At 49.1% G+C, this 19,779-nt stretch overlaps 1 protein-coding gene across 1 annotated transcript; it reads right to left on the bottom strand.

Moving 5' to 3' along the window:
* Positions 1–14,037: 14,037 nt before the first annotated feature.
* taf1a (TATA box binding protein (TBP)-associated factor, RNA polymerase I, A) lies at positions 14,038–19,200 on the bottom strand. The gene is made up of 11 exons (XM_064341267.1): positions 19,183–19,200; positions 18,628–18,729; positions 18,072–18,206; positions 17,508–17,671; positions 17,175–17,288; positions 16,641–16,839; positions 16,100–16,221; positions 15,120–15,278; positions 14,930–14,996; positions 14,615–14,735; positions 14,038–14,221 (listed from the first exon to the last, which is right to left on the bottom strand). The coding sequence occupies exons 3-11, from the start codon at positions 18,196–18,198 to the stop codon at positions 14,038–14,040; spliced, it is 1,257 nt and encodes a 418-aa protein (XP_064197337.1). The 5' UTR covers positions 18,199–18,206; positions 18,628–18,729; positions 19,183–19,200.
* Positions 19,201–19,779: the final 579 nt, after the last annotated feature.

Here is a 19,779-nt window from a genome sequence, read left to right as displayed (position 1 = left end):
AATGCTTACACATGGACGCACACAAACACACACACACACACAGACACGTGTACACACTCATACACAAACACACACACGTACACACCCACACCACAGACACGCGTACACATGCACACACACACGCACACAGAGACACACACACACGTATATGGCTCATGATGTAATGAGCTCAAAATGGATGCCCTACATGAGAACGTGGGGCAAGTCCAATATTAGTCTTCGGGCACCATGACTGTCCATCTGCTCCTTCTCTCATATAACCTGACAAGACCTGACCTACACGCAACAGCTCCTACGAGACCACAGATCATCACGCTTTCTGACATCTACGTGAACCAAAAATTCATTACTGCAGCCGAGTCTTTGACGAATCCACCATCACTAGTGTTGAATGATCCTACGGAGTTCTCCGTGCTGCTAGTCGTTACCCAATAGCCATATTATCAGTGTTGTTATTCTCATGGTTCTGCGGACACACCCACCTGTAACACAGGACCGTGATGTCACTCCACACAGCTGAGCAGATTCAGGACACCATGATATCTATTACAAAACAAACAACACAGTTATGCACAGTTACGCCAGACTAATATCATATCCCGGAAACAAACAAATGCCAAAAACATTGTAACATACAAAGTTTGTTCATGGAGAACAAAGGTCTTCTTTGTTAACACATCAGATCTTTCAACAGATGATGAGGTCAGAAACCAACCAAAAAATACAGAGATCATTGTCCATGTGACCTAAGAGATCTGAAGTAGGAATACAAAGTTACAATAAGAGAATGTGGCCTTTCAAGTTATCCAGTGTTCCCTTCATCATAACCATTTCAAGAGTAGGTTTTTTTTTAATTTTTTTTTTTTTCAAACTTCTAAGTCAGTGTTCTAGAACTCTGTTTCTTTCGGTTCCCTGCGGTGATTGTGACGTCAGCATTAGAATGCTCAGTTGAGTACATTCTATTCACGTATTTGTGACCTCACAACTTTAAAGGGTTAAAACTACAATAAGAGGATGTGGGTTGCAGAGTTTTGCAGTGTGCTCTCTGTTTTTAGACTACAGTGCAAGGTTGTGAGTTGTCATGGTTTCCACTGCACCTCTGAATGTCCTGGGGGGGGGGGTGGCAGCGCTGCGAGGGCAGCAGGTTTTGACAGCCATCACGTGAAGACACTGTCAGCATCCTGTCCTCCGTTTTTTCATCTGATGTCAGCTCATTCAGCTAAAAATACATTTTTTAAAAATGTGGAATATACGTGTATATATAAGTTTCGCTGATTTGTACAAATGCATGATTGTACTCATCGTGTTACAGGTTTGTGATTCTTCAGCTTGAGAAGAGGGGTCAGGGGGTCAGGGGGTCAGGGGGTCAGGGGGTCAGCAGAGCGGAGGAGGTCCACAGTGACCATGTTCCTGTGATCTCCTCCATCACATCTTTAACACACTGAAATTAGGAAGAAAATACTGGGCCCTGCACTCACCCAAATGAACAGTATCAATATTTACTCCACAGTCCGGCCAAGAAAAATTACATACACACACACACACATACACGCACAGACACATGATACTGACAAAATGTAAACGAACTGTAGACAGGTTCTGTCCTACCTCAGCCCCAGCACGGTTCCGCCGCAGTGCAGCGCCCGACCGCAAGAGGCAGCCGTGCGGGGGGTGGGGGCAAACTACAGCCCTGCGGGCCTCACAGTGTCTGCAGGACCTCACAGTGTCTGCAGGCTTTCATGGGCTCAGACCTCACAGTGTCTGCAGGCTATCCTGGGCTCGGACCCCACAGTGTCTGCAGGCTATCCTGGGCTCGGACCTCACAGTGTCTGCAGGCTATCCTGGGCTCGGACCTCACAGTGTCTGCAGGCTATCCTGGGCTCGCACAGTCATACTCCACAAGTGTCTGCAGGCTATCCTGGGCTCAGACCTCACAGTGTCTGCAGGCTAGGCTAGCCTACACTGGGCTTAGCTCAGACCTCACAGTGTCTGCAGGCTATCCTGGGCTCAGACCTCACAGTGTCTGCAGGCTTTAATGGGCTACTTTCCGTCAGCATCTGATTTAATGCCTGTAAACAAAGCGTGTGCAAGCAAGGTGTGTGGACTATTTAGCCAATCAGTGACTCGAATGACTCAGACCGAGTTCTGAAACACACCAAAAACAGGACTGGAGTCTGACACCTCTGATCTAGGTCAGCTGCAAATGGCAGACCAGTAAAGCACAAGTTCCCATATCAGAGGGATGCAGGGTCTGCTAGTTTTTCTGCATATTTCAGAACTCATTTGCTTATTTGTACACAACACACAAGTGAAATAAAAAAAAAAACTGGTTAAGCTGCGCTCGCAGACAAACAGCATATGTGCAGCCGGCAGGCGCAGATTTGCAACCTGTTTGTGTTTTTGAAGGAATCTGCTCACGTGGCGAAGCAGAAATAACGAGGGCCGGGTGCTCGCCCGCTGAGTCACGCTCACGCCGCGCCCTGAACGCGCCCTGAACACGCTCTGAACGCACCCTGAACACGTTCTGAACGCGACCTGAACACGCTCTGAACGCCTGCCTGAACACGCTCTGAACGCACCCTGAACGCGTTCTGAACGCGACCTGAACACGCTCTGAACGCCTGCCTGAACACACTCTGAACGCACCCTGAACGGCGGCCTGAACACGCTCTGAACGCGGCCTGAACACGCTCTGAACGCACTCTGAACGCCGGCCTGAACACGCCCTGAACGCCCCCTGAACACGCCCTGAACGCGCCCTGAACACGCTCTGAACACGCTCTGAACGCCCCTGAACACGCTCTGAACGCGCTCTGAACACCCTGAACGCCGCCTGAACCGCCTGAACACGCCTGAACGCGTTCTGAACACGCTCTGAACGCTCTGAACGCGCCCTGAACACGCCTGAACGTGCCTGAACGCTGCGCTCACCCCTGAACGCGCTCTGAACGCCTGACGCGCCCTGAACGCGCTCTGAACGCTCTAGCTCTGAACCGCCTGCCCCTGAACACGCTCTGAACGCGCCTGAACGCGCTCTGAACGCGCCTGAACGCCTCTGAACGCGCTCTGAACGCGCCCTGAACGCGCCCTGAACCGCTCTGAGCCCTGAACGCCCTGAACACGCTCTGAACGCGCCCTGAACGCGCTCTGAACGCGCCCTGAACGCGCCCTGAACACGCTCTGAACGCGCCCTGAACGCGCCCTGAACACGCTCTGAACGCGCACGCTCTGAACGCGCCCTGAACGCGCCTGACACGCTCGACCCGAGCTCAGCTCCCGGAAATCTGGAGCCTGGCTCGCGCCCAGGGAGGGGAACGGCAGCCGCCATCTTCTGCTCCCCGTCGTCTCGAGTCTGAAGGCGCCCGACGCGCTCACGGAGTCCTTCTTCAGCAGCCGCATTTCACTTAAAATAAGAAGTGACACCAGGATTGTGAAAACACGAACGGTGAAAACTCTCAGTCGGGGCTTCAGGACTCACCTGGAAAAATACACAAGTGGTTCCTTTCAGAACATCAAAGAATGACAACATGGTCTCAAGACAATCAGAAATGTTTTCAGCTCACAAAATCAGAAACCAGGAAACCAGGCGCAGTGGGTTAACTAATCAGCTGTTTTAATTGCTCAATTACGAACAACAATGAAAAGCAGCATGCATGGAATTGTTGGTGCAGAATGTTGCAGGTATTGCACTGACAAGTTGACCAATCACAGACTTTAGATCTATAATATGTTACACATGACTAAGTGCTGGTACTGGGGAAAGCAGCCTGGTTTTTCTCTTTATTTCACTCAATTTGGTGGATATGGATGAAAAAATGTTGCTTGAGATATATATATATATTAAAACCTGAAAAATGCAGGTTTCTGATATTTATTGCTCAGAGTTATGGACACAGCACGTTGCCGTTGTGCTGATTTAAGGCCTGTGTGTGAGATGGGCTTCCTCTACATGGCAGGAGTTACGCATTGCTGTGACAGAGATGAGCTGCTTCCCCTTCACTGTAAAGGGCTTTGAGTCTGTGAAAGGTGCCATACAAATCTATGCATATCGCACCACACATAAATATTTATCATTGTCGGGTGGAAGCACTGGTTTAAGAATAACACCATGAATTAGAGTTGTTGTGTTTTATTTCACTTTGACTTCTGTGTGAACTTCTGGTTTTGTAAGTTGTGTCTGTAAATTAGTCACTTTTCATGACGGTTTCAGTTCCATTGTTGGAGGAATTACCTCAGAGTCACCGATTAGTCACGGCTAACGCGGTACAAAGGGGCCCAAGTGGCTGAGCCGCCGCGTGGGGTCTCTCCCCATAATCCCCTGCCTGAGTGTGACACCGTTTAACCCCGCTGGCTAGTGACTCACTCGGTGATGTCATCCCATTGCCCCCCCCAACCCCCCTCCTACCCCCTGGTACGGCGCTGGACACTGATGGCGGCAAAAACAATGGCGGGAGGGGGTGGAGGCATTTGTTTGGGTTGGGGGGGGGGAGGGCACAGGAGGGAGAGGGGTGTCCCTGCCTGGTTTCAGATTTCGAGGGTTCGCATAGTTTTGGTGGCTGGAGGGGGTGAGGGAAGTCACCTGTTTGCTGATGGTGGGCAGGGGGTTTGGGGGATGGGGGGTAGTATAGCACTGGGGACAGTGCTGGGGGCGGGGGGGGGGCTTGATTAACACTGCGGACAGCATTGGGGGGGGCTTGATTAACACTGGGGACAGCGCTGGTAGCAGTAACAGGCTCTGATGATAGAGAATGACATCATCCCCCAAATCCAGTCTGACAGGTTCTCCCTGTGCAGAGAACAGGGCCCATTCCCAGGCTGTTATTCTGCCTAAAACAGGAGTAACCGTCGCCTGATCTGATTAAATATTTGGTTTAAGGGAAATGTGCATAACGTACGGCCACTCTGTCAGGTTGGGGGTGGGGGGGGTGAGGGGGGAGGGGTGGAGTGGGGGGGGGGCACAGTGCTTTTGGTTCAGTCCTTTCTGCATTAGGACTGGATTTAAGAAATCTCTGGGGAAAATGTGGGCATTGATGGATTAAAGTAGCTGGTGAATATGCTAATGCTGCTGCTGCTGCTGCGGGTGATGATGATGATGATGATGATGATGATGAAGATTACAATGATGATGATGATGATGATAATGATGATGAATATGATGATGAAGATTGTGGGGATAATGATGATGATGGAAATTACGATGATGATGATGATGCTGCTGCTATTGTTATTATGTGCATTAGAATGTGCATTAGAGATGCTGAACTGGTCCTCAGGAGGGAAGTCATCAGGTTTGTTCTGGAGTGTTCTGTCCTTGCCCTGGACCCTGCATTTTTTAAAAGGCCTTGTGTGACCATTTTTCCAAATTTTCTACATTGATATCTTCAGCCGCACGTCCCATCAGATGAGCCAGGCCCATCAATCGTGTCCCGAATCATCAGGATCATTACAGACCAGGGGCGCTCTGTCTTCTGCCTGAGGGACTCAACTCAGCCATCCGAAAAATGAGAAATGACTGAGAAATGTGCTCAGTGAAAAGTGAGAAAGCCAAGTAAGGACAGTTCCCTCTTACCCCGGTCCAGCTGAACGCTCTGCGTCTCTCAGCACATAACACACTTACACACAATTCTGATCAGAGCCCCATAAACTTATCGCTTTTTCTTGGTAAAAACAGCAGATATTCCTGCTCTGGTCTGAAGGGCTAATTCAGCTGAAGAGCTGCAGGAGAGGTTCTGTCAGACCTGGGCCCTGACAGTGAAGAGGAAGAATTTCAGATTTAGCGCAGCTGTTGTCTTGTAAACTGAGTTTATAAGAAGAAGCGGTCCACCTGTTTACTTTCTTCTCCTTTATCTAAAAAAAAAAAAAACAATCAAACAAAAAAAAAACATTAAATAGCTCAGGGAGAAGGTCAGGGGGAGTGGCCGATTAGGCCTCAGCATCACGGATGACACAAAGAGAACCAGCAAAGGGAAGCGCCTGCTTGTGCTTCATGTTTTTTCCACGCGGATAACAGCCAAATCTGGCATCGGACAAAACCGAAAATACTCCTGTCTTTATTTACTTATTTTTCACCAACACTGGAAATCATCGGAAACGAAAGCTTCTGCTGTTAAGTTCTAGTCATGTTTGTGCAAATGTGTCTTCTGTCATCATTTACGTACGGGCCACTAATGTGCCATTTCCCACGTAATTAATACAAAATGTATTTATTCCATGAAAAAACAGATAGCCAAATTCATAAATAGTCAGCCCCCTCTGCAGGTCAGGATGATGAACTACATGCAGGCTAAGCCCTGAATGGAAGATGAAGAGCAGACCCTATATGTTGCTCGTCATTGGGTTGGATTCCTGCTTATTAATTATTAATTACTGGTGCTGTTACACACACTCTTGGTAAGTTTAAAAGTCCTCTCAGCCAATCACAAGACTGTTTGGTGATTCATATTTTTAAGGCATCCTCATCGCTCTCTAGGACCCCCTGCTGGTCAATCGCATGTCTGCAGCCTGTTTGTTGAGTAGCACAAGTTAATTTTGTTAGATTTAGAATAGGTTTTTTAATTCTTCTCATTACTTTTAAAGTCAAATTAACAGTGGACAGTGAATTTGATAGCGGTCCCAGGCTGCAGAAAGCCTGAGAATGCCTGTCCTGGGTAACAGAAAAAAACTGTTACAATATAGTACAGTGTCTCATGTACTTTGAAATCTATCCCAAAAACCTGCTTTTAATTTATGGCCCACTGAAGGCCTTCCTGCATAATGCCGTTTCTCATTACCGTACGGCAGCACATTTATAAGGTGAAAGTCTGTGAGGCACCGCTCTCTAAATCTCCGCCTGTGGTGGCTGCAGGACACTGCTGAAGCACCACCCTGCTAAGGATTAAAGCTACATTTTTACCTCTCGGTGATGAACTGGGAATAACTGACATAAAAATACCACACAGCTGACCTCAATTTTAATTAAAGGATGACACTCTTAACCTTTTTTTGAACCCTCCTGAATTATTCGTGAGCGCTGGTTTTAAAAAAACGTGCTTGGGAAGTGCAGCCGTGTGCTTCAGGTGTGCTAGTCGAGCCAGAGAGAATCATTCCCGGATTTGTGTCCTGCTAATATGCTGATTTCTTAACTGGAGGCTAATTTGTTTTTAATGAATTAATTACAGTGTCTGAAAGGCTTTCCCGGCAGAATAGTTATTTTTACTGTGCTAAATAAAGTCTGACAGAGATAATATTCAGAGTTTGAGAGGGCAGAGAACCTGAAGCCATTTCCTTTTATCTCTGCTTTGCTAAAAGCAGTCACCCAGACAAAAACACATCAAACTGAACAAAACGGGAAAACAAATAAACAGATAAAATTACTCTGCCACCAATATAGCACAGCTACCTGGTGTCACGTGTTACCTGATTTATGTGAGAGAAGCAGAAACAGCACAGTTTTATTTATTTAACCAGGATAGTTGCATTGAGTCGCGTGTATTTTTTCACAGTAGGAGGAAACCCAAGCGAGCATGGGGAAATCACATGAACACGAGGAGAACACGCGAACATTGGGAAAACACACGAACATGGGGAAAACACGCAAACACGGGGAGAACACAGGAACACGGGGAGAACACGGGGAGAACACACAAACACGGGGAGAACACGGGGAGAACACAGGAACACGGGGAGAACACGGGGAGAACACACAAACACGGGGAGAACACGGGGAGAACACGGGGAGAACACGCGAACATGCGAACTCCACGCAGAGGGGATCCGGCGAGTCCACCTTGGCCCCCCCCAGGCTCACAGTAAAAGTGACCAGAGGTGTGTCGCTGTATGGGACGGGTACTCTGGTGTGATGTAAGCCGGCCCAAATTGTGGAGATGTGATTTGCCAGTACGGTTACCTGTGCTGAGGAGTCATGGTCTTGTTCAGGTGTGGCTTCAGCTGGAAGCAACAACACAACTCAACCGCTGCTCTATAACTCCACAACCAATCAGATTGCAGGAATTTTGGTGCAAATTGAATACACAGACTGCAGCTTCCCTCTCCATATGCTCGAGAGATCGGAGGTCCAGACTTTGTCAGGCAGAAAATTAAAATGTTTGTGTTCCTCTGTTTTTTCCATTCAGGGTCATCTGTGTGTGACGATGATTAATTATATTTTAAAAATGAAAAATCAGTTTTACTCAGTTTTTTTCCAGGCACTGCTGAAGCAAGACGTTTGCTGTTTAGCAGGGTCCAGTGTCAGGAGCTGCAGAGATGTATACACACACACACACATAGGCACACTAGCATCCAACATCCTGAGTAAACCATCTTCATGAGTTCTATCCTACACTCTAATAGATTTAAAAAGTTAAATATTCATTATTCGTAATGCCGTAGGATAAGGAGGATAACACCGCATTAATGTTTTATAAGAAGTTTGAATCTGACCATGTCAAAACAAGTAAAGCATTAAATTTGGTTCTGAATGACCACACCAGCGAGGGATTCGATCATGTGACGCACATCAAATGAATGGTGAGGTGCTTGGTTGCACAGTCTGCGTCGGGCGACCGGTCGGCAGCAGTCAGGAGGCCAGGCTCGGGGGCGCCCCCGTTTCCTTCTTACAAAAAACAACAGGAAGCGGATTTCCGCCGGTAAAAGGAAGCAAAGGTATCGCCCCCCCCGCCACGTTCCTTTCGGAATGCTGGAGAGCGATAGAATGTCCAGAGCCCAACATTCCGAACGGGGTCAAACATTCTGCCATTGTCAAAGCGCGTCCTTGCCCACTAATGCATTACACGGCCCCTTTCTGTTTTTAAAAAAGGCCGGTTATATTTGGGGAGGGGAGGCCTGTTGAGTCCGGTTTGCCTGCGCAACGATTTGAAAGAACATTACATCACTCTCAAAGACTTCAGGGACCCACCTTTGTTCTAGTTTGGTTTCATGGTTTGTCTGTAAATATCCCAGTTAAATTGGGTCTCGGTGGACACAGTGATGTTGCAGTGCTCCACATGCGTCCTTCACAAGTCTGATTTCAGTTTATAGCCGTCTTACTGATGAATCACATCTGTTTATGTATTTTTTTTATTTATCCAACATTTACCCAAGTGAATATCACTGATGTTCAAATCTCTTTAGAGGAGGCCCAGACCAATCACAGCTAACTACAGTACAGCACGACACAAATATAAAACAACCTATCATAAATTACGCCATGGCATAATAATTCTACTTCTACAACTACTACTTCTATTCCTACTACTACTACAAATAATAATAATAATAATAACAACAATAATAATAATGACGATTATGAGTTTGGCTCTGGATTCTGTGGACAGCAGCCTGGTTGGGGGTTTGTGTTGCTCTGTGCGGAGTGGAAAAAAACACCAGAATGATGAAGGCCATGTTTATAAAACAGAAGCCTGAGAGCAGAACAGCTCTGGGCAATATGTGGTGCAGTATTTGGGCAGCTCTGGGCTGTGTATGGTGCAGTATTTGGGCAGCTCTGGGCTGTGTGTGGTGCAGTATTTGGGCAGTTGTGGGCTGTGTGGTGTAGTTTTGGGGCTCTGGGCTGTGTGTGGTGTAGTATGTGGGCTCTAGGCTGTGTGTGGTGTAGTATTGGGGCACTGGGCTGTGCGTGGTGTAGTATGTGGGCTCTGGGCTGTGTGTGGTGTAGTATGTGGGCTCTGGGCTGTGTGTGGTGCAGTATTTGGGCAGCTCTGGGCTGTGTGTGGTGCAGTATTTGGGCAGTTGTGGGCTGTGTGTGGTGTAGTTTTGGGGCTCTGGGCTGTGTGTGGTGTAGTATGTGGGCTCTGGGCTGTGTGTGGTGTAGTATGTGGGCTCTGGGCTGTGTGTGGTGTAGTATGTGGGCTCTGGGCTGTGTGTGGTGTAGTATGTGGGCTCTGGGCTGTGCATGGTGTAGTATTGGGGCTCTGGGCTGTGTGTGGTGTAGTATTGGGGCACTGGGCTGTGTGTGGTGTAGTATGTGGGTTGTTTTCCCAGACCGTGTGCAGAGACATGATCTCAGACAGAAAACAGAAGAACACATTCCAGCGCGCTGTAGCTCATAAGGGTCGACCCAGCTCGCTTCTCAACCCCCAGCACGCAAGCGTGTGTCTGTGAGAGTGTGTGTGTGTGTGTGTGTGAGAGAGCGTTTGTGTGTGAGAGTGTGTGAGTGTGAGAGCGTGTGTGTGTGTGTGTGTGTGAGAGTGTGTGTGCATTTACCGCAAACAAGTTTAAATTGTTTCAAGATACATGTGTGAGAGTGAGCTCTGCCCTGTTCTAGTATCTGTAGACTGGCTCGACAATAAGCACCCAGAACTCTTTCCAAAATTCCATAATTCATATGATTCAGTCCTGACCAAAACCCCACAGCCAGTCACTGGGCGCTGGGGGGGGGCTTTCTCTGTGGTGATGAGCAAATTTGTGTGTGCGCGTAACTTAAGGCCCCACAATCCCCTGCTGTGGGACGCGTTTGGCCCCACATCTCTCTGGCCGGCGTGGGGGGGGGGGGGCGGGGGTGGGCAGCAGACACCCCCGGGGTTCCATGTCTGCATACCTGAGAAGGTCAGGACACCTGAAGGACGGGGCACTGAGTTCAGCTGCCACACACACACACACACACACACACAACCACACACACCACACACTCAAAACACACACACCCACCACCATACACTAACATCATGCCAAACACTCAGGCCACCACACCACACCACACCACACTCACACTCACACTCACACACACCACACTCACACTCAGACACACACACTCAACTCACACCACCACAGACACACAGAACACACACACACACCACCAACACAACACACCAAAACACCACACACTCACCTACTCACAGGAGATCCACCAGACGCAGGGCATCATCTCATTTCCCCCGATTCCCAAATATTACTTTCACTTTTCCATGGTGAGGCATTATTGTAATTATGTAGGGTAACTTCACAGCACCTTCATAAAACATGCATAAGTACTTAATAGACATGCAGTTACTACAGCATAAAGCAGTAATAAGCAACTATTAACATCGTGGGTCACCAGCTGTCCCTTTAATTTATTAATTTATTTAAATTAAAAAAAGGGAACAATTATACATAAATTAACTATTTTTTCAAAACATTTCCATCTCAAAAATTCAGTAACAGCAAAACATTCTTTACCAGTCAGTGCAGCCCCAAAAGATCACAATATGGCCGCCATTAAAACAGCAAAAAATAAACATAAAGCCACACCATGCAAGGGGCCTAACCTGCAGTAAAGGACACCTCTGATTGGTCCCCAAAGCAAGGGTAAGAATGCCTTTTGGACTTCCCAAACCGGACGGGGGGGGAGAGGGTGGGGGGTGAAACTAGTTCTCAAAACATAACATCTCCATCCATCGACTCCAGGAACTTTCTGGAAGCAGAAGTCCTTCCTGTTCCTCTGAAAGAGACTTTCTGACAGCTGCCCGATCCCCGCGGTCTCCAGCGAGACCTCGCACGGGCCGGCGTGCCCAAACGCCATTCTGCATACCCCCCCCCCCCCCCCCGCTTCCACACGCGCGCAAACCACCGCATGCGCTGTCGCATGCAAACGCACGCATTCCCTCAAACGAGCGAGAGCAGCTCTGCAGCTACAAACAAGCGTTAATCAAACGCTGGAGTAAATGAATAAAGGCACAGTAACGCTCGGGCTGCAGACATAAACGTTACGCTCGGCTGCCAAGCAATGTTCCCACGCCGGCTGTACAGGAAACCCGTGCCAACACCCCAAAACACGTCATCAGCAGCCACTGCAAACCCTTACCCAAGATCTTCAGGGTGAATAAGAGGTCAGACATAAAAGATCTCAATGCGTATGTAGTATGTAGAGGCAAAGTGTTTTTAACGATAAGGCTGAAATATCTGCGGACCCGATCGAAACGGAAGATGGGCAGATCTGAAGCCCCCCGTGGCAGGACGGCGCTGGCCTCGACCCCCCCGCCGCAGCTGGGTGATTCGCGAAGCAGTTCGGGGTTCACACGAGGACATGGCCAGCCCACTGCCAAGCAGCAGCGCTTAATTAGTCCCTCTTACAGCTCAGCGGAGAAAACGGGCTGGATGGAGATCGTCTCTCCAGACAGACACTCAAGCCTCCTCACAGGAATCAGCATGCTGTCAGCACCCCCTGGTGGTGGCTCTCTGAATTAACCTTAAACTACATGCTGCAATAAGGACCCAACTTTTCTCTTTTTGCATTTTTGAAATGAGGATAAACAGCAGTGGTTCATATGTTCATTCTTTCACGCGTACCAGAGAGGCCCCCGCCATCAGGCCCCCGCCGTCAGGCCCCCGCTGTCCCGCTTAAAGGACCTCCGGACTCGTCCCTTCACTGAAGAGCGAAGGTAGAGATGCGGGAACGCGCTGAAATGCAGATGTGCGTTTCCTGCATCGGGGGTTTCCTTCACAGCCCCGCCCCCCCCCGTCACCGCCTGCGCGTGCTCTTCCTGCTCGCCATCAGCCCAGGTCTCTGCGCCTTCATCATCTCGGCGCGCTCTGCAGTACGGCAGCTGGAGAGCCGCCCGCCTCTTCCTGCAGTAGCAGAGCACCTGGCAAAAAGGCCAACGTTACTCATTCAGTAGCAATCAGGCAAACAACAGCCGATAGCTACAGCCAATCAGTGTGTCAATCTAGGCTAACAGTACTCATCAGGTACAGATCCAGGCAATCGCGGTGGCGGTACAGACTCAGTGGTACAGACTCAGCGCGGTGGCGGTACAGACTCAGTGGTACAGACTCAGCGCGGTGGCAGTAGACAGTACGACTCAGCGCGGTGGCGGTACAGACTCAGTGGTACAGACTCAGCGCGGTGGCGGTACAGACTCAGTGGTACAGACTCAGCGCGGTGGCGGTACAGACTCAGTGGTACAGACTCAGCGCGGTGGCGGTACAGACTCAGTGGTACAGACTCAGTGGTACAGACTCGGCGCGGTGGGTACAGACTCAGTGGTACAGACTCAGTGGTACAGACTCGGCGCGGTGGCAGTACAGACTCAGTGGTACAGACTCAGCGCGGTGGGGGTACAGACTCAGTGGTACAGACTCAGCGCGGTGGCAGTACAGACTCAGCGCGGTGGCGGTACAGACTCAGTGGTACAGACTCAGCGCAGTGGGGGTACAGACTCAGTGGTACAGACTCAGCGCGGTGGCAGTACAGACTCAGTGGTACAGACTCAGCGCGGTGGCGGTACAGACTCAGTGGTACAGACTCAGTGGTACAGACTCGGCGCGGTGGCGGTACAGACTCAGTGGTACAGACTCAGTGGTACAGACTCGGCGCGGTGGTGGTACAGACTCAGTGGTACAGACTCGGCGCGGTGGCAGTACAGACTCAGTGGTACAGACTCGGCGCGGTGGCAGTACAGACTCAGTGGTACAGACTCAGCGCGGTGGCAGTACAGACTCAGTGGTACAGACTCAGCGCGGTGGCGGTACAGACTCAGTGGTACAGACTCAGTGGTACAGACTCAGCGCGGTGGGGGTACAGGCTCAGCGCGGTGGCGGTACAGACTCAGTGGTACAGACTCAGCGCGGTGGCGGTACAGACTCAGTGGTACAGACTCAGCGCGGTGGCGGTACAGACTCAGTGGTACAGACTCAGCGCGGTGGGGGTACAGACTCAGTGGTACAGACTCAGCGCGGTGGGGGTACAGACTCAGTGGTACAGACTCAGCGCGGTGGGGGTACAGACTCAGTGGTACAGACTCAGCGCGGTGGCGGTACAGACTCAGTGGTACAGACTCAGCGCGGTGGCGGTACAGACTCAGTGGTACAGACTCAGTGGTACAGACTCAGCGCGGTGGGGGTACAGACTCAGCGCGGTGGCGGTACAGACTCAGTGGTACAGACTCAGCGCGGTGGCGGTACAGACTCAGTGGTACAGACTCAGCGCGGTGGCGGTACAGACTCAGTGGTACAGACTCAGCGCGGTGGCGGTACAGACTCAGTGGTACAGACTCAGCGCGGTGGCGGTACAGACTCAGTGGTACAGACTCAGCGCGGTGGCGGTACAGACTCAGTGGTACAGACTCAGTGCGGTGGCGGTACAGACTCACCGTTACCGTTGGCGCTCATGGCCGATGCCACCGCTGCCTTCGCTTTGGCCAGCCGAGGGTTCATCTCCAGGTTCCTCTTGGCCTGGAAGGTGCTGAAGTGATACGCCGTCCACCAGGGCCTGCTCTCCCACTCCCCTGCGGCTAAATGCCTGTGTTTCCTGCAGCGAATCAGACGGGAGGGCAACACTGCAGCGGGTAAATGTTTAAATCGGTGGGATTCCTGTCCTGTGCAGAGCTACAGTCTCACAAATTCACCCCTCATTTCCCATCTTCTGCAGCAGCAACAGGAGAAAGAAGTTTCACATAACCAACAATGGGTGGAGCAACATGTTATCAGTCACTCACTGATTTAAACCAATCACTGCACTTTCCTGTGGACAGCAAAATATTCTGATTGGTTCAAAGAAGCCAATGATTGACAGTAACCGTAGCTGTGGGGCTGATGAACCCTCCCCCCCTCAGAACTTGGCCCAGATCAGAACGTTCACTTTTCACTGTTTAAAACAGAAAGATATTAAATAATAAAAGTCTGCAGCAGGATTGAATCATACTTCTTGAGAAGCCGGAGAATGTTCCGCAGGCAAGACCAGGCCTCCAAGCTGTCCTTCCAGCCGCTGTAGTCAAGGAGACTAAAAATGACAGATACAGCCTCCCGAAGGTGCTCCTCTTCTCCTGAGAGGGGGAGGGGGAGGGGGAGAGAGAGAGAGAGAAAGAGGGGGAGACAGAGAGAGGAGGAGAGAGAGACAACTTTACCCAAACCTGTTTCCCCTGTGAGAAAAGGAGAGAGAGAGAGAGAGAGACTGTGTGTGTGCATGTGTGTACGTGTGTGTGTGTGCGTGTATGTGTGTGTGTGTATGTGCGCTCACCTCTCTGCACCAGGAGGCTGCATAACTCCAGCATGAGCTCGTGACAGGGGACCAGCGATTGGAGGACCTGTGGGGAGGACGTGAAACACGACATTTATATGATCACAGAGCTGCACTCTAAAATGAGCAGAGAGATATGGTTCCATAAGAGCCCCACCCCTTCCTGCAGTCTCCATGGTAACAGACGTACCTGCAGCACTTTGATTAGCCGCTTCTTCGAGGCCTTGTGCTTCTTCAGGTACTGGTACAGGTAGACGTGCGCGTTGGGATTGGGTGGGAACCGGCTGTTGTAGGCGTACTCCTCCAGGACGTGCAGCGCCCCCTCCTGGTCATCGTAGAACTCCAGCATCTGTGACAGTCAGGTGAGTTAGCGACAGAACTCCCGCCCACCGCGGCTAAAACGGCAGGGCCAATCAGCCGCCACCTCCCGCCGTCACCACCAGCGGCCAACGCCAGTAACGCCAGGAACGCCATCACTGCGCATCCCAACACTCCTGAGACATCAGGGTCTGAAAAATGAGGATTTACTGACTGATCAGGAACAATGACTGTCCTGATCAGATTTCTTTAATTGATCTCTCGTTTCCAGCCTCTCCAGACAGGACTAGAGCTTGCGATGTTCTGGATCTGCTCAGGGTTAAAAATCTGCTCTATGACAAACAGTCAGCCACTTCAGGGGGGGGGGGGCCACATGGGGGTGGCTGAACATGCAGAGGTGTCAGAGTGAGCGAGCATATGGCCCTCTCTCCACCTTGTTGCCACGGAAACCAGGAGAAACAGCGACTCCGCCCACTGCCTGGCAGAACCTGAGAGCCTGACTTACACTCTGCACCTTCCAAATATTTATTTCTAAATTATTAATATTTATTAACAGTAATGATTATTGCTCTTAGTACTGCTGTTGGTTAGTGCTGTTGAGCCACTGGTGAAGTCCTGCAGTGATGCATTTCTGTCTCCATTAACAGCCTGCTGCTGTTTCTGGAGCACTGCTGCCCCCTGGTGTCCACAGGTGAGAAACTAAAATCAATGCTGCTCAGCATCAACTGAAGCTTTGCCTGAAACAATTTGTATAGGGGGAAGAGTGCATAGAAATGACAGGAATGGTGGGTGTATGTGTGAGTGAGAGAGTGAGAGAGAGAGAGAGAGGGAGAGAGACAGAGTGCATCTTACATCGACATAGCTGATAATAAACGGATCCCAGACTCCTGGCTCCTTCAGTACTTCCTTCAGGGTGACAGAGGCCTGTCTGAAGTAAACATGCATCTCTTGATTGGCAGATACATCGGACTCATCTGAGGGGTCAGAAGTATAAAAGAGACTCAGGTATTTGGTCATATCACAAAGTTGTCCCAAGTATTTGAACAAATGCAGCGACTTAACAGAGCAAACAGACTGAGTGGCACGATACAAACTTTTATCACAGGATTACTCTGAGGTCCAGGGATCACAAACACATTAACACACACTGAAGCAGCATTTGCAAGTCCACTGTCCGGACACAGTAACGAAAAAACCAAGGAAAAGAACAGGACTCTTGTTAATTGGGCGTTAATAGTTAGAAAAGTAAGCATTTAAAAAAGTAGGGCAAATGGATCTGGTTTAAAGCCAGAAGTGTACACACATTTCTCAACCTCGACTGTAATTACACATCTCAAACACTAGGTGATGCTGTAATACACCAGACGAGTTAACAGAGGCGGTATTATCTTACCGCCCGCAGAGACAATCGATTTCTTTGTCGACCAGGTGAAGTAATCCAGGAAGGCCCGATATGCCTGGATCAGCTTGATCGTCTGCGATTGAGAAGCCGAGATTTTCCCGTACCTCCAGCTCTCCGCGACGGACAACTGCCGTTTGGCATCGTCAAACTTCCCATTCACCAGCAAGTGGAAAGAGTGCTCCAAGGAAATCTACGGGCAGGAACAGAAACTACATCGTGTTTTTAAACCGCAACGTTCTCTTCCTGCACCATTCACGCGTGTAAATTTAAATAATTCAGGATACATTTATTAAAGACTCACAGGGTTTTCGCGACAGAAAAGGCTAGTCATCCAGACGTTAGCGCATACACTCCTACACTAAGCCCTGAAAACTGTGGCGTAGTTTTTCTCCTATGGGACTACAAAAGATCAACAACAACAACAGGAGCAAGTGTGTGACCTAATAACAGTAATCCTGATAACCCATGTCAGGACCATTTCCACCCGACACTACCCCCCCCCCCCCGTACGCATACAGGACCCACCTTCAGGTAATGCTTCACACCCGTGTGCTTCATCCGCTCGTAGAAAGAGCTGAAGTCCTCCGGCCGGCTGTTTGGGTGCTGCTGAAGAATCGCTGTCCCCAGCTTCCAAATAATCTGTGATAAAAAGACACGGTCACCCTGTCCCGCCACACCTCACACTCAACCGCTGCGCGCACACGCGCTTCTGACTTCTACACGTAAACACGACACAAACAACACCACACAACCCGACACCGTAGCCCACTTTGGTTGAACGAATGGGGGGGGAGGTGTGTATGTATGTGTGTGTGTGTGTGTGTGTGAGAGAGAAGGACAGGTCCTGGTAAAACGCACCTCCGCAGCCTGCATTTGGCAGGGCATAGAGGAGTCCTCCAGGGTCTGGGCGTAGCTGCTCATGTACTCCGCTGCCTCCTGCCATCGCTGCTGCAGCATCAGGCCATGGATTCTCCTCAGGCAGAGTCTGGCTGTCCTGTGGAACCCCGACTCCAAATGCGTTTCTGAGAAAGAAAAACAGCCCAACAACAAAAAAAAACCATTCAAATATGCGTACACATATGAGCGGATTAAGAGCACTAAATCAGAAAACAAAATTAATTGTGAACTTCCTTGAGAGATCACATTTTTCACCGATGCATTCCCAAACCCATAATGCACAGTATCAACCAGTCCACTGGGATGATAAAGCCGTCTATCAGTCCATCTTTCACTGGAAATTAATTCTTCCGGATCCCACAGTTATACTCAAAGCTACTAAGAATGTAAACAGTGCAATGCACAGTACTGAATAATATCTTGGCTTTAACAACCTGAGATGGGCATTTAAGGACACTGCCTGAATTTAAAGCCTCCCGCAAACCCAGACACAGTGCCTGGAGGAACCTACCCTGTGAAACTCACCTGTGTCCCAGTGTACTTTCACAGGTAGCCTCGCCGGTGCGGCCCTCTCCTCTCCCTCCAGGTCATCGTTCCAGACGTCATCCAGGTGCGTCTCCAACAGTCCCAATTCCGCATCTATGTCGTCCATACTTTACTCTGTCTTAAAAATACAACGCCGTATTATTTCTATGGTTTCTGCAACGATGCCATTACAACTGCTATCTGCAACCTAACCAAGTCCATTCAGCTATCGATAAATGCTAGGTGTAAGGACATTTATGAAAACGACCCAGCACCATTTAACTGTATTAAATGTGCCCATGCGCCAATAGCTGGTACTCGGCAGTGAAAAATAGTAAAGCAGGCAATCTCACTTAGGAAATTAGCCCGGAGGATCGCACGATAGTTAGCAGAGGGAATCGACACCACAGCGCGCATGGTAACTTGTATAGCTAGAAGCTAATCTAACTTTGTTCAAGAGTTAACAATTACTCAGCTATCTAAATCCATAAATGTAAATATACAAAACTTCGTAAAAGTTGTTTGTTTCATGAAACAGTTTTGAAAATAATCCCACCTGGACTGTTTCCAGTGACTCTGCGTGTTCAGTTTACATGAGCACTTCCGGTCTAAGTTTTTCAAAATAAAAGTAATTGGGTCTTACAGTCTGCCAACGCGCCTGGCAATAGAAGAAGAGTCTCCTTCACTCAGGCCCTTGGAGGGAGACATAGCTATAGCAGGAGTGTTGACATGGTTCAACATCTACATTAATTAACTCAATATGATTTCCGAATGCTGAAGTAATCTGTCTCCTATGGCCTACCCCTTCATGGCAAAAATATGTCATACCTCCTAGTTTGACTTAACATTACTCTCTCACCTAGCCTATGCTCTCTGTGTCAACTGGACTTAATGTGCTCATGGCTCTGAATTACTGCTACATAATGAGTATTGTACCTTATCGGACCTGTTTTTGTAGTTGTTCCAGTGACCTTCGGTATGCACTTATTGAATCTTGCTTTGGATAAAAGCGTCTGCCACATAAATGTAATATCATGTAAAATATTACATCAGCCATTTCAAACACACACACTCCTGGGGCATATAAAGACACTCCACGCTGGCATATTACCTGTTTGCGTTAGTACACATCAGCATAGGGTAACCAGGCAACCCAGCGATGCCAGGGTGTGATCACAGTGTATCCACCTACGAAAGGTGGAGACAGAGTTTAAGAGACACTACATGCCCCGACCCCCCCCCCCCCACCACCACCACCACCACCACCACCACCACCCCCAAGCTAACTCTTCTCGTCCTATGGGGAAATGAAAAATAGCAGCACTTTGGGGAGAACTCAAGCTCCATAGTGTAGGCAGTGGGTTTCTATGGCCTATAAGGTACAGTGACGGACACAGGCAGACAGAAAGTACAAAGCCTGAAGACTCACACCTGACCTTGACTTTCAAGTTAGTTCCTGTACCTTCTCTTTATTTATTTTTTTTGCACTGTTTTTACCTTTATTATATTTTGTATTTGAGAATAAATGTTTGATTCGACCTTTTCTTATCATTAAAATTGTTCGTTGTTTTATTTTTTATTTATTTTAGCTTTGGGGTTTTCTGAATAAATGCCATCGGCTATATATCAAACCATTGATGCTATCCATGGAAATAAAGCCAGCTGAAATTTAATAAAAGCTTGACCGACAACAAAATGAAAATAATTA

This window comes from Anguilla rostrata, chromosome 6 (genome assembly GCF_018555375.3).
Source record: "Anguilla rostrata isolate EN2019 chromosome 6, ASM1855537v3, whole genome shotgun sequence".
NCBI classification, from domain to species: Eukaryota; Metazoa; Chordata; class Actinopteri; order Anguilliformes; family Anguillidae; genus Anguilla; species Anguilla rostrata.
The sequence above is the reverse complement of the archived record's forward strand: the minus strand, read 5'-3'. Positions and strand labels throughout refer to the sequence as shown.

What these genes read in the sequence shown, in the direction of transcription:
- taf1a (XM_064341267.1), bottom strand. Translation starts at nt 18,198, where the DNA reads ATGGACGACATAGATGCGGAATTGGGACTGTTGGAGACGCACCTGGAT. An exon ending in GCCAAATGCAGGCTGCGGAG is followed by an intron (nt 17,289 to 17,507) that starts GTGCGTTTTACC and finishes TTTTTATCACAG; the next exon opens with ATTATTTGGAAGCTGGGGAC. An exon ending in CAGCCTCCTGGTGCAGAGAG is followed by an intron (nt 14,736 to 14,929) that starts GTGAGCGCACAT and finishes TCCCCCTCTCAG; the next exon opens with GAGAAGAGGAGCACCTTCGG.